General features: G+C 49.8%; 2 protein-coding genes across 3 annotated transcripts in view; both read left to right on the plus strand.

Moving 5' to 3' along the window:
• Positions 1-15,198, plus strand: part of CPAMD8 (C3 and PZP like alpha-2-macroglobulin domain containing 8) — a 119,832-nt gene that overhangs the window by 92,936 nt on the left and 11,698 nt on the right. The window contains exons 28-30 of the mRNA XM_050769895.1: positions 4,535-4,691; positions 4,850-4,924; positions 12,706-12,871. Coding sequence (XP_050625852.1) covers positions 4,535-4,691; positions 4,850-4,924; positions 12,706-12,871 — 398 coding nt within the window. The remainder of the gene's footprint in view (positions 1-4,534; positions 4,692-4,849; positions 4,925-12,705; positions 12,872-15,198) is intronic.
• Positions 1-15,198, plus strand: part of SMIM7 (small integral membrane protein 7) — a 357,382-nt gene that overhangs the window by 88,509 nt on the left and 253,675 nt on the right. The window lies entirely within an intron of this gene.

The following is a 15,198-nucleotide window of genomic DNA, read 5'->3' on the forward strand; positions in this document are numbered from 1 at the left end:
GTGTACACAGATAAGAATTGACAATATAGTGTGTGCATCAGTAATTTCTAACAGAGCCTTAAACAGGAACAGCAGAAACAGTTGCAGCAAAAGCTGGTTAAAAACAATTCACAAAAACAGGACGTGAAGTTAGACAACCGGTTAGACCAGAAATTCTCAGAAGGGAGTATGCCTTAACCCTAAAGAGGCCTAGAAGAGCTGCAGCAAGATGAGGGCGTTTATAGCCCTATCTTATCCATATGGACAGGCACCCCCCACCATGCATCCATTTATAGGCTCTCCACGAGGGTCGCATTCCATTCCCAGAGCTATGAACATCTGCTCTTCTGGGACAGGAATCTTGGTGATGTAAAACCCCCCTGACTGCACGTCCATTCATAGGCTCTCTGCAGGGGGAAGCACATCACGCACTGTTGGCTCATTCTGGCAGTCCAACCTGTCATTGTCTTTACACAGTCCTGCGTGCAGTTTTGTATTTACAATAATCAGGAGCATTTCATCTTTTATTCTGTAGCAATAGTTTCAGGGGTTCTCCCTACACATCTCTTAAAAAAAAAAAAAGTTTAAAAATTCCACAAAGTTCCAAAAACAAAAAGTTGAATTTGTTGCATACTGAGTAGAATATTGAATTCATGCAAATGAAGTGACGTGTGGGCATTGTATTAGGTGTTCTAAGTAACCAACACATGATTTAAAGTACACAGGAGGGGCCCAGCACAGTGGCTTATGCCTGGAATCCCAGCACTTTGGGAGGCCAAGGTGGGCGGAATACCTGAGGTCAGGAGTTCGAGACCAGCCTGGCCAACATGGTGAAACCCCGTCTCTACTCAAAATACTAAAATTAGCTGGGCATGGTGGCAGGCGCCTCTAATCCCAACTACTCAAGAGACTGAGGCAGGAGAATTGCTTGAACTCTGAGGCAGAGGTTGCAGTGAGCTGAGATTGCGCCACGGCACTCCAGCCTGGGTGACAGGGTGAGACTGTGTCTCAAAAATAAAAATAAAAGGCCAGGCGCGGTGGCTCAAGCCTGTAATCCCAGCACTTTGGGAGGCTGAGACGGGCAGATCACGAGGTCAGGAGATTGAGACCATCGTGGCTAACACGGTGAAACCCCGTCTCTACTACAAAAAAATACAAAAAAATTAGCCAGGTGTGGTGGCGGGCGCCTGTAGTCCCAGCTACTCAGGAGGCTGAGGCAGGAGAATGGTGTAAAACCCGGGAGGCAGAGCTTGCAGTGAGCTGAGATCCGGCCACTGCACTCCAGCCTGGGCGACGGAGCGAGACTCCATCTCAAACAATAAAATAAAATAAAATAAAATAATAAAAATAAAAAATAAAGTTCATGGGAAGATGTGTGTCAGTTATATGCAACTACTACACCCTCATATATCAGGGATTTAGAGCATCAGTGGATTTTGGTATCCTTGGGGGTCCTGGAACCAGTCCCCCACAGATACCAAGGGATTCCTATAAATGCAAATATTCCAAAATCCAAATTCAAAATCTGAAGCACTTCTGGTTCCAAGCATTTCAGATAACAGATAGTCATTAGACTTTAGTTTTTATTATTTATTTTAATTAAATTTTTTTTTTTTTTTTTTTTTTTTGAGACAAGCTCTCACTCTGTTTCCCAGGCTGGAGTGCAGTGGCACGATCAGGGCTCACTGCAGCCTTGACTTCCCGGGCTCAAGCAATTCTCCCATCTCAGCCCCTCAAGCAGCTGGAACCACAGGCGTGCACCACCATGTCCAGATAATTTTTTTGAATTTCGGTAGAGACCAGGTCTTGCTGTGTTGCCCAGGCTGGTCTTGAGCTCCTGGCCTCAACCGATCCTCCACCTCTGCCTCCCAAAGACTGTAGGCAGGAGGTACCTCACCCGGCCATAGATCTTACTTTTTTTTTTTTTTAAGATGGAGTCTCGCTCTGTAGCCCAGGCTGGAGTGCAGTGGTGCAATCTCGGCTCACTGCAAGCTCCGCCTCCCGGGTTCACGCCATTCTCCTGCCTCAGCCTCCCGAGTAGCTGGGACTACAGGCACCTGCCATCACGCCAGGCTAATTTTTTGTATTTTTAGTAGAGACAGGGTTTCACCGTGTTAGCCAGGATGGTCTCGATCTTCTGACCTCGTGATCCGCCCACCTTGGCCTCCCAAAGTGCTGGGATTACAGACGTGAGCCACCGTGCCCAGCCAGATCTTACGTTTTAGAAGAGTTCTAGGTTTCCAGAAAAGTTGAGTAAATAGAGTAGCATTCCCATACACCTCAACCACCCATACACAGTTTCCCCTGTGATAGGCATCTTGTATTAGTGTGCTGCATTTGTTATAATTGATGGACCGGCATTAAAACGTTATGAACTATTGTTCATAATCTACATTAGAGTTTACTCACACACTCACTATTTATTTATTTATTTGTTTGTTTGTTAATGAATGACAGGGTCTGGCTATGTTGTCCAGGCTGGTTTCAAACTCCTGGCCTCAACTGATCCTCCTACTTCAGCCTCCCAAGGTGCTGGGATTACAAGTATGAGCCACCGAGTCCAGCTGAGAGCTCATTTCTTTTTATCACTAGATAACATTTATCCTGTTTGCGTTTTACAGTGGAAAAGCAGAGAGCACAGTATGCTGGACCATGGGAATTCCACAATTCCCAGCACACAGCTGGCTTGGTTCTGTCCTTGCCTCCTGTCCCTGCCATGCACAAAATGCATGGAACTTCCCCCTGGTTGCAGTGTGCATAGCTGGTGATGGGGTGGGGATGGGCCTGGGAGCCATGGGGTGTCCTGGCTGATCGAGGGAACATGGGAGTAGAAAGAAGAGGATGCATTTGAGGTACCTGAGAGGGAGAGTGGCCTGGACGAGCTTTGGGTCTATTTTATTTTATTTTATCTATTTATTTATTTATTCTTTTTTGTCTGAGACAGGGTCTCACTCTGACACCCAGGCTAGAGTGCCGTGGCACGATCTTGAGTCACTGCAACCTCGAGACCAGCCTGGCCAACATGGTGAAACCCCGTTGGGATCAAGCAATTCTCTTGCCTCAGCCTCCCAAGTAGCTGGGATTACAGGCACCCGCCACCATGTCTGGCTAATTTTTTTTTTTTTTTTTTTTAGTGGAGATGGGGTTTCGCCATGTCAGTCAGGCTGGTCTTGAACTCCTGAGTCCCAGCACTTTGGGAAGCCGAGGTGGGAGGATCACTTGAGGTCAGGAGTTTAAGATCGGTCTGGCCAACATAGTGAAACCCTGTCTCTACTAAAAATACAAAAATATTAGTTGGGCATGGTGGCAATCCCAGCTACTCAGGAGGCTGTAATCCCAGCTACTCGGGAGGCTGAGATATGAGAATTGCTTGAACCTGAGAGGCAGAGGCTGCAGTGAGCATGGTGGCTCATGCCTATAATCCCACCACTTTGGGAGGCCATGGTGGGAGGATTGCTGGAGCCCAGGAATTCGAGACCAACCTGGGCAACATAGTAAGACCCCATCTCTATAAAAAATTTAAAAATTCGCTGGACGTGGAGGGAGGCAGGCTGGCGGGCAGCTAATGTGTCCTGTTTTTGTGATTCATATAAACAGAGCCTAGAGCCACTTGATTTTGAAGACAGCTTATTCTTTGATCCTGAATTTGCAAAGTTTCCTCTGCTAACAATTCTGGTTTTCATCCCTCATGGCCTCCTGGCTTCCATCTTGTGCTTCTCTCCTTCATTTGTTCACACATTCATTCCCTGGCCTTGCCAGCTCTTACTCAGGGTGGCAACTGCAAAAGCAGGGCAAGGGAGATGGGGTGGATGAGGGACAGGCCACAGAGCAGAGATGTTTTTGGCTGCAAGTAACAGAAAATGGGCTGAAGAGCAATTCTGAACATCATCTCGCCCCGCAGGACTGGGGAGGCTCTACAGTTGGCTGATTCAGCAGCCCCATAGTGCACTGGGGCTCGTTTTTTTCCTTCCATCCCCGGGTATTCCCTCCCTCGGCACATGGCTGTGCCCCTCATGGTGGCAAAATGGCTGCAGCTGCTCCCAGCGTTGCATCACACGCCTATTCCAAAGCCATTCCCAGGCCCAGTAACTGGAATGCCCATGACTGTGACTGGCTGGGACCATAGAGGAGCACAGATCTCCAAGGCACATGGCTGCTGGCCCCTGAATGACATCAGGGGCCTTTTGGCAAGAACCGAGCAGGAAATGGCTGTGAGGTCGGCAACCAGAAGGGTCTTCCTCCCATGGCAGGACAGGCAGGGCTAGACCAGCTCACAGAAGGGCCTTGAATGCTGAGTGAGGAGCAGACATGAATGCCACTAGGGTAGAGGTCCAGGCAGGAAGGAGAGAGCTCCATTTTCAGGCCCTACCGAGTGCTGGGCAATGTGCCCCCTCCTTCACTCTGACAGCCCTGTGGGGATAGACTGGACCCCTCCCATCTTATAGATGAGGAAATGGAGGCCGGGGTGGTACAGGGAGCTTGCGGCAATCCCTCAGCCAGCACGTGGGGGCTGACCATTCTGCAGCCCCTCAGGCGACGCCCTGTTCTCTTTCAGGCTCACGGCCTTTGTTCTGAAGTCCTTCGCACAGGCTCGCAGCTTTATCTTCGTGGACCCCCGGGAGCTGGCTGCCTCCAAGAGCTGGATCATCCAACAGCAGCAGGCCGATGGCTCCTTCCCAGCCGTGGGCAGGGTCCTGAACAAGGACATCCAGGTGAGTGGCCTCTCGAGCCTCCTTCCGGGGCCTCTCACCTCCTCCTGGAGCCCCAGCCCTGACCTGCCTGTTCCTACTCCTTGGAGCTGCCTGGAGCAAGTGGGGGGAAGTGGACCATCTCCTTTGGCTTGGGGTGAGGCCTGTGAGTCCCCTTGCAGGGTGGGATCCATGGCACTGTCCCGCTGACAGCCTACGTGGTGGTTGCTCTCCTGGAAACAGGCACAGCCTCAGAGGTGAGTACAGAAGGGGTTTGGGGAGACTCGGGGCTGGGTACTGGAGGAGCAAGTGAGAGGTTCCCTCCTTTATGCGAGGGTTGATTTCTTCCTCCTTGCCCTCCTTCTGCTCACTGTTAAGGCTTTTTCATGCTTTTCATCAACAATGGTCACATTATATCCAGTTTCTTGTAATCTGAGCAGAGGAGAGAGAGATTCCCATGCTACTAGGGGGAAATCGGGCACGTGTTGGGGGCTGGGGAGGTTCCCTGAGTACAAGGCCTCCCATGACTGTCCAGCCCCCAGACCTCCTTCAGAGAATCATTTCAGGCTAGTTCAGGTTCCTGGCCAGTGACCCAAGGGTTGGCTTCAGGGAACCCTACAAAATGTTGGACTCATGCATGTTTTTGTGGGGAAGGGGTTAGGATATTCAGAGACAGTTGGACTGGATGGGGCTTAGATGGTCCAAGACACTTGAGGGCCATAGTCTTTTCTATGAGGCGTTCCTGGGATGGGGGATGGCACAGTCTCTGCAGAGAAGGCTACCATGATGGATCTCAGCCCCAGGTGAGAAGAATCTGCCCTCCCTAATACCTACATCAATTCTACAATCTCTGATGATAAACTATGACTTTGGGCACTTCTCAGGATTCTTGGTCTCACAATCCAGAGAACTGGTGGGTCTAGGGTTTGCTGTGACGTAAGACCCCCACAATGCACAATGTCCAGAGGGCTCCTTGCCCTGTGTTATGGGCTGAATTAGTTCTCCCCTGACCAAATTCTTATGCTGAATTCCTAACTCCCTATCTTAGCTTGGGCTGTGGAAACAAAATACCATGGAGTAAATGGCTTCAACAATAGGCATTTATTTCTCACAGTTCTAGAGGCTGGGAAGTCCAAGACCAAGGCACAGGTAGATTTGGTTCTTGGTGAGGGCTCTCTTCCTGGTTTGTTGACTACCACCTTCTCACTGTGTGTTCATGTGGTGTTTCCCTAGTGTGTGCATGTGGAGAGAGAGCTCTAGTGCTTTTCCTCTTCATATAAAGACACTAATCCTGTTACTATGGAGGCTCCATCCTCATGACCTCAATCTAAACCGAATTATCTCTCAAAGGTCCCCGACTGCTAATACCATCATATTAGGAGTTAGAGCTTCAACATATGAATTCTGAGGAAGATCACAGGTATTCCATGACACCCCCCCCATGCCTCAAATTCATCCCCCACATCTCCCATGGAAGTGGTCAAATATGTCACCTCCCAAATGCATTTTTCTGGAAACTTCCCTGCCAGAGCCCTTGACCCCCACTCTAGTTGGAATGGACAGCACCCAGGATGCTGCACAATTGCTACCCTCCCTTACTAAGGAAGGATATTGGGAGGCACATTGTTTGAGACCTTGCATGTCTGCAAATATTCTTATTCTGCCCCTGTATAATAGTTGGGCTGGGTATAGAATTCCAGGTTGGAAATTGCTTTCTTGTAGAATAGTTGATGATGTTCTATCATCTTCTAGTTTCCAGTGTTCCATCGAGAAGTCAGTTGTCATTCTGAGTAACTCTCCTTTGTATCTGGTTTGTTCCCTTCCTGGAAGCTTTCCAATCTTCTCATTGTCCATATCACTATGGACAACAAGATATGTGCACTTTTATGACACATATCTTGAGGTGAGGCTTTTTTTTCCAGCTCACTGCAACCTCTGCCTCCTGGGTTCAAGTGATTCTCTTTGGCTTGGGGTAAGGCCTGTGAGTCCCCTTGCAGGGTGGGATCCATGGCACAGCAGCTTCAGACTCCTGAGTAGCTGGGACTACAGGCATGTGCCATTGCATCCGGCTAATTTTCATATTTTTAGTAGAGACCAGGTTCCACCATGTTGGCCAGGTTGGTCTCAAACTCCTGACCTCAGGTAATCCTCCTGCCTTGACCTCCCGAAGGACTGGGATTACAGGTATGAGCCATCCTCATGCCCAGCCCTTCCTTATGTCTTCAATGAGCACTCAACAGGCCCTCCACCTCCTTCCCTCCCTTGAGATCACTTCACTTCTCCCAAGAATCTTTTTCTGCCTTCTCCAGATCCTTCCAACCTATTTCTCTTCTGAATTTGAAGACCTTCCCCACAGGGCAGCAGTTGATTCTCTCCAGTCTTCTGGATTCTGGTCTCTTAGATCAGCAGTACCCAAACTTTTTGGCACCAGGGACCAGTTTTGTGGAAGACAATTGTTCCATGGCCTGGGGAAGAGGGGCTAGTTTTGGGATGATTCAAGAGCATTACATCTATTGTGCACTTTATTTCTATTATTATTAAATTATAATATATAATGAAATAATTATATAACTCACCATAATATAGAATCAGTGGGAGCCCTGAGCTTGTTTTCCTGCAACTAGACTGTCCCTTCTGAGAGTGATGGGAGACAGTGACAGATCATCAGGCATTAGATTCTCATAAGGAGTGTGCAACCAGCTGGGTGCAGTGGTTTACACCTATAATCCCAGCACTTTGGGAGGCCAAGGCAGGCAGATCACTTGAAGTCAGGAGTTCAAGACCAGCCTGGCCAACATGACAAAACCCTGTCTCTACTAAAAATACAAAAGTTAGCCAGGCATGGTGGTGCATGCCTGTAGTCCCAGCTACTTGGGAGGCTGAGGCAGGAGAATCACTTGAACCTGGGAGGCAGAGGTTGCAGTGAACCAAGCTCGTGTCACTGTACTCCAGCCTGGGCAACTGAGCAAGACTCTGTCTCAAAAAAAAAGAAAAAAGGAGTCTGCAACCTAGATCCCTCACATGCTCACAGTTCACAATAGGGTTCATGCTCCCATGAGAATCTAATGCCGCTGCTGATCTGATGGGAGGTAGAGCTCAAGCGATGGGGAGCATCTGTAAATACAGATGAAGCTTTGCTGGCTCACCTGTCACTCACCTCCTGCTGTGCAGCCCCTTCCTAACAGGCCACTGACTGGTATCAGTCTGTGACCTGGAGGTTGGGGACCCCTGTCTTAGATCATTCCCCAAAGGAGGCAAAACCTGCTGTCTTCATTTCCTGTGACTGCCATAATAAACTGCCACAAACTGGGTGGCTTAAAACAACAGAAATACATTCTCATTGCTTTGGAGACCCGAAGTGCAAAATCAAGGCATTGGCAGGCCCTTGCTCCCTCTGCAGGCTCTAAGGGAGGAGCTGTCTTTGCTGCCTCCAGCTTCCAGGGGCTCCAGGCATTCTTTGGCTTGTGGCTGCATCACTCTAGCCCCTGCCTCTGTCTGCATGTCTTCTTCCCTTCTCGTCTTCTCCCCTTCTCACCTCTTAAACAACGCTGTTGCCAGGTGCAGTGGGGCATTGCTGTAGTCCCAGCCACTCAGGAGGCTGAGGCAGGAGGATCACTTGACCCAGAAGTTCTGGGCTATAGTGCGCTGCACCAATCAAGTGTCTACACTAAGTTCAGCATCAGTATGGTGACCTCTTGAGAGCAGGGGACCACCAGGTTGCCTAAAGAGAGGTGAACTGGCCCAGGTCACAAATGGAGCAGGTCAAGACTCCTGTGCTGATAGTAGTAGTGAAATCGTGCCAATGAACAGCCACTGCACTTCAGCCTGGGCAACATAGTGAGACCTGTCTCTGATTTAAAAAATAAAAATTAAAGGTGCTTGTCACTGGAGGACAAGCACAGTGGCTCACGCCTCTAATCCCAGCACTTTGGGAGGCTGAGGTGGGCAGATCACATGGGTCCAGGAGTTCGAGACCAGCCTGGCCAATGTGGCGAAACCCCATCTCTACTAAAAATACAAAAATCAGCTAGGCATCATGGCACGTGCCTGTAATCCCAACTACTCGGGAGGCTGAGGCAGGAGAATCACTTGAACCTGGGAGGTGGAGGTTGCAGTGAGTTAAGATTGCACCACTGCACTGCAGCCTGGGTGACAGAATGAGACTCCGTCTCAAACACAAACAAACTTCCGTGCTGATCATCAGTGCGACTGTGCCTGTGAACAGCCACTACACGCCAGCCTGGGTGATGTAGTGAAACCTCTGTCTCCCATACAAATTTGTTTTTTGAGATGAAGTTTTGCTCTTATTGCCTAGGCTGGAGTGCAATGGCGCGATCTCGGCTCACTGCAACCTCTGCCTCCTGGATTCAAGGATTCTCCAGCCTCAGCATCCCAAGTAGCTGGGATTACATGTGCCACCACGCCTGGCTATTTCTGTTTTTTTTTTTTTTTTTTTTTTTTTTTGAGACGGAGTCTCGCTCTGCCACCCAGGCTGGAGTGCAGTGGCCCGATCTCAGCTCACTGCAAGCTCCGCCTCCCGGGTTCACGCCATTCTCCTGCCTCAGCCTCCCGAGTAGCTGGGACTACAGACGCCCGCCACCGCGCCCGGCTAGTTTTTTGTATTTTTTAGTAGAGACGGGGTTTCACCGTGTTAGCCAGGATGGTCTCGATCTCCTGACCTCGTGATCCGCCCGTCTCGGCCTCCCAAAGTGCTGGGATTACAGGCTTGAGCCACCGCACCCGGCCTATTTCTGTATTTTTAGTAGAGATTTTTATTTTTTTTTGAGATGGAGTCTCGCTCTGTCGCCCAGGCTGGAGTGTAGTGGTGCAATCTCGGCTCACTGCAAGCTCCGCCTCCCAGGTTCACACCATTCTCCTGCCTCAGCCTCTCAAGTAGCTGGGACTACAGGTGCCCATCACCACGCCCGGCTAATTTTTTGTAATTTTAGTAGAGATGGGGTTTCACCGTGTTAGCCAGGATGGTCTCTATATCCTGATCTTGTGATCCACCCGCCTCGGCCTCCCAAAGTGCTGGGATTACAAGCATGAGCCACCGTGCCCAGCCAAAAAAACTTTTAAAAAGATACTTGTCATTGGATTTGAGGCCACCCTAATCCAAGGTGATCTCATCTCAAGACCCTTAATTACATCTGCAAAGACCCATTTCCTAAATAAGTCAACATTTACAGGTTCCAGGGAATATATCTTTTTTGGCGGACCACCATTCAACCCGCTATACCTGTGCTGGAATCAGATGAGCTAGGTGGCACCTAGCAAATGACCTTGACCCCTTGGAGTTCTGTTGCATCGCTTGTCTGTAAACAGGGGAGGTTCTGCATAGCTGGGGCTGGGCCAGGTCCATCCCTGCTGGGTGTGGTGTCCTCAGCATCCTTGAGATCCGTCCTGGCCCACGTGGCCTGGGGTAGCTCCTATGTCACTGTTCCTGCCCCTGGCATAGGGGTGTCCAGCCTTCCCCCACCCCCAGGCAATGGACTTGTGAGCACCAGTCCTAGGGTCTGGCTAGTCAGCCCGGTTCATCCCGGGCACATGCCTCCCGAGGTGCATCTCAGTGTCACACCTTAGGGACAGTTCCCACATTTGTCCTGGTCTAAGGATGGAAAGCTTTGGAAACATTCTTTCTATGACCAGGACAGTTCCGAAAGCAGAGTTAGCTCAACTCCATACCTCTGTCGGGCCACCAGAACACTTTGGCTCCATTGCTAAATTTGTTAATGCTTCCGGTCACTCATTTCTTCTACATAATATTATTGGGCAGCTTCTCTGAACCAAAACCATCAGATTCTGGACTTGGTCCCTGTCTTCCAGCAGATCACATTCTAGGGAGGGCATGAGCAGGGCTGGTTGGCTTCTCTAAGGAGGTGACCAGGCCTGGAGGCTGGGGAGGGCTTGGGCTGTGGAGGTCTTAGGAATCAGCTCGCTTGCTTGCTTGCTTGCTTGCTTGCTTGCTTGCTTGCTTTCTTGCTTTCTTTTTCTTTCTTTCTTTCTTTCTTTCTTTCTTTCTTTCTTTCTTTCTTTCTTTCTTTCTTTCTTTCTTTCTTTCCTTCTTTCCTTCTTTCTTTCTTTCCTTCTTTCTTTCTTTCTTTCTTTCTTTCTTTCTTTCTTTCTTTCTTTCTTTCTTTCTTTCTTTCTTTCTTTTCTTTCTTTCTTTTTTTTTTTTTTTTTTTTTTTTTTTTTGAGACGGAGTCTTGCTCTGCCACCCAGGCTGGAGTGCAGTGGCCGGATCTCAGCTCACTGCAAGCTCCGCCTCCCGGGTTCACGCCATTCTCCTGCCTCAGCTTCCCGAGTAGCTGGGACTACAGGCGCCCGCCACCGCGCCTGGCTAGTTTTTTGTATTTTTAGTAGAGACGGGGTTTCACCGTGTTAGCCAGGATGGTCTCGATCTCCTGACCTCGTGATCCGCCCGCCTCGGCCTCCCAAAGTGCTGGGATTACAGGCTTGAGCCACCGCGCCCGGCCTCCTTCTTTCTTTCTTTCTTTCTTTCTTTCTTTCTTTCTTTCTTTCTTTCTTTCTTTCTTTCTTTCTTTCTTTCTTTCTTTCTTTCTTTCTTTCTTTCTTTCTTTCTTTCTTTCTTTCTTTCTTTCTTTCTTTCTTTCTTTCTTTCTTTTCTTTCTTTCTTTCTTTCTTTCTTTCTTTCTTTCTTTCTTTCTTTCTTTCTCTTTCTTTCTTTCTTTCTTTTCTTTCTTTCTCTCTCTCTCTGCCCCTCCCCTCCCCTCCCTCCCCTCCCCTCCCCTCCCCTCCCTCCCTCCCCTTCCCTTCCCTTCCCTTCCCCTCACCTCCTTCTTTCTTCTTTCTTTTGTTAGACGGGATCTCACTCTGTTGCCCAGACTGGAACACAGTGTCTCACTACAACCTCTGCCTCTGGGGTTCAAGGGATTCTTGTGCCTCAGCCTCCTGAATAGCTGGGATTACAGGTGCCCGCCACCACGCCTGGCTAATTTTTGTATTTTTAGTAGAGATGGAGTTTCACCATGTTGGCCAGGCTGGTCTTGAACTCCTGAGCTCAAGTGATCTGCCCACCTCGGCCTCCCAAAGTGCTAAGATTACAGGTGTGAGCCACTGTACCTGGCCGTAGCTAGCTGTCTTAACAAAGACCCGGCCATGGGGCTGGGTGGGACAGGGTGGCCAGGGCTCTGCCTGCTTCCCCTAGAGTATCACTGTGCTCATTTGCCATGTACTTGGGCATCCTGGCCAGACCTCGTTTGGAAAAAGGAGTGCCAACTTACAAGAATGGTAATGGGAGCCAGGGGCAGTGGCTCACACCTGTAATCCCAGCACTTTGGGAAGCCGAGGTGGGAGGCTCGCTTGAGCTCAGGAGTTTGAGACCAGCCTGGGCAACATAGTGAGACTCCATCTCTACAAAAAATAAAACGTTAGCTGAGCTGCTGGCGTGCATCTGTAGTCCCAGTTACTGGGGAGGTCAAGGCAAGAGGGTCGCTTGAGCCCAGGAATTGAAGGCTTCAGTGAGCTATGATTGAGCCACTGCACTCCAGCCTGGGCAGCAGAGTGAGATGCTGTCTGTATTTTTTTTCAAGGCAGTCTCACTCTGTTGCCAGGCTGGAGTGCAGTGGCGCGATATTGGCTCACTGCAACCTCCAACTCCATGGTTTAAGCAATTCTCCTACCTCAGCCTCCCAAGTAGCTGGGATTACAGGCACACGCCACCACGCCCAGCTAATTTTTGTATTTTTAGTAGAGATGGAGTTTCACCATGTTGGCCAGGGTGGTCTCAAACTCCTGACCTCAGGTGATCCACCCACCTTGGCCTCCCAAAGCACTGGGATTACACTGTGCCCAGCCTATTTAAAAAAAAAAAAAAAAAAAAAAAGCAAGAAAGAAAAGAAAGGAGATGGGGTTTTGAAAATTGGGTCTGCAGGCAGTGAGAGCCACAGAAGGGTGCAAAGCAAGGGGCTGTGAGTCATCCAGAGCTCTCCCCAGGGACGCCTCAGAAGCCAGTGGGTGGTGGGTGGGATGGGGCAGAGCAGCCTCCCAGGGTTCGCCTTCCCACCCCACCCTGCAGGAGGAGAGAGGCTCCATTGACAAAGCGAGGCACTTCCTGGAGTCTGCTGCACCCCTGGCCATGGACCCCTACAGCTGTGCCTTGACTACCTATGCACTGACCCTGCTCCGCAGCCCGGCAGCCCCTGAGGCACTGCGCAAGCTCCGTAGCCTGGCCATCATGAGAGGTAGGTGTCCCTGGCCCTCCCCAGAGGCCACAGCGTCGGGAAGCCTACTGTGGAGCCCAGTAAACAACTCATGAACGTATTTATCAAAATTGATGAGTCATGTAGTCCCAGCTACTCGAGAAGCTGAGGCAGGAGAATCGCTTGAACCCGGGAGGCGGAGGTTGCAGTGAGCGGAGATCGCGTCATTGCATTCCAGCCTGGGTGACAGAGCAAGACTCCGTCTCAAAAACAAAACAAAAAACTCATGAGTCGGCTGGGCGCGGTGGCTCATGCCTGTAATCCCAGCCCTTTGGGCAGATCACTTGAGGCCAAGAGTTTGAGACCAGCCGGGCCAACATGGTGAAACCTCGTCTCTCCTAAAAATACAAAAATTAGCTGGGTATGGTGGTGGGTGCCTATAACCCCAGCTACTCGGGAGGCTGAGGCACAAGAATCGCTTGAACCCAGGAGGCAGAAGTTGCAGTGTGCTGAGATCGCACCATTGCACTCTAGCCTAGGTGACAGAGTGAAACCCCGTCAAGAAAGAAAGAGAGAAAGAAAGAGAGAGAGAGAGAGAGAGAGAGGAGAGAGAGAGAGAGAGAGAGAAAGAAAGAAAGAAAGAAAGAAAGAAAGAAAGAAAGAAAGAAAGAAAGAAAGAAAGAAAGAAAGAAAGAAAGAAAGAAAGAAAGAAAGAAAGAGGAAGAAAGGAAGGAAGGGAGGGAGGGAGGGAGGAAGGAAGGAAGGAAGGAAGGAAGGAAAGAAAGAAGGACAAAGGGAAACTGACAAGACACCTTTTGCTCCTTTGCCAATTGCTTTGTTGATTATAGTATTCGTTCATTATCGCATCTGCTAGTGACTTTATTTGAGGAAGTGACTTGTCCAAGTCACACCAGCCCAAGCATTACTTTCCTTGCCTGTGAAATCTGGGATGCCAACCCCTCAGGAAGGGGAGTTCTCAGGGAGGGATCCCCAGCAGAGAACACATCCCCTGCCTCTGGCCAGGCTTCCTGGAGATCATCCCACGACAGGGGTGCTAAGAGACCGGGGAGGGTTGGGTCTGGCTTCCACCCTTCCCTCCACTTGCTGCATGAGCCCTGGTAAGTTTTTTCGAGCTGTCAGTCCTCCGACCTACAAAATCATCACCCACTGGGACTCCAATCCCTGAGCTTCAACTTTCTCAGAATGCCCCCACACTAAGTCTCCTCCCACTTCACCCAGACCTCCCCGCCCCACCCCTACCCCCAGCAGCTGCACTGGGGCCCAGGCAGGTTTCTCGGCTTAAGTCATTAAGATGCCACCTGAAGAACTGTTTTCATTGCTTCAGAAAGAGAAACGTTTAAAGAGGATCCAGGTACGGAGTGGGAGGTGGTGGCGGTAGGCTGGTTTCTCTCTGGATTTGAGAGCCTTTACACCTCATGTGAGCCTTTTTCTTTTTCTTTTTCTTTTTTTGAGACAGAGTTTGCTCTTGTTGCCCAGGCTGGAGTGCAATGGTGTGATCTCGGCTCACCGCAACCTCTGCCTCCTGGGTTCAAGCGATTCTCCTAACTCAGCCTCCCAAGTAGCTGGGATTACAGGCATGCGCCACCATGCCCAGCTAATTTTTTGTATTTTTTAGTAGAGACGGGTTTTTCCATGTTGATCAGGCTGGTCTTGAACTCCCGACCTCAGGCGATCAGCCCACCTCAGCCTCCCGAAGTGCTGGGATTACAGGTGTGAGTCACCGTGCCTTGCCCTTCTTTTTTTATTATTATTATTATTTTTTATTTATTTATTTATTTGTTTATTTTGAGACAGTCTTACTCTGTCACCCAGGCTGGAGTGTGGAGTGCAGTGGCTCGGTGTTGGCTCACTGCAACCTCCGCCCCCTGGGTTCAAGCAATTCTCCTGCCTCAGCCTCCCGAGTAGCTAGGATTACAGGTGTGCACCACCACACACAGCTAATTTTTGTATTTTTAGTAGAGATGGGGTTTCACCATATTGGCCAGGCTGGTCTTGAACTCCTGACCTCAAGTGATCCACCCACCTCGGCCTCCCAAATTGCTGGGATTACAGGTGTGAGCCACTGCACCCAGCCAGAATCTTTGAGCCTTTGCAAGTCGAGTGTGGCTGCTTGGGTGCTAAGTGGGAACATCAGGGGCTGCATCAGTACCTGGTCAGGAGGGAGGCTACTGACTAGTGATGTCTGTGTCTGGGGAAGGGAAGGGTGGCCATTGATTAGTGATGTCTGCCAGGGATAGGGTAGGGTGGCCATTGATTCATGATGTCTGCCAGGGGTACAGGAAGGGCTAAGGCTGCCATAGATTTGCAGATCTGAGATGGAGCCTTGAGGTCCTTCCTGTCCCAGTTGT

This window comes from Macaca thibetana, chromosome 19, assembly GCF_024542745.1.
Source record: "Macaca thibetana thibetana isolate TM-01 chromosome 19, ASM2454274v1, whole genome shotgun sequence".
Lineage (NCBI taxonomy): Eukaryota > Metazoa > Chordata > Mammalia > Primates > Cercopithecidae > Macaca > Macaca thibetana.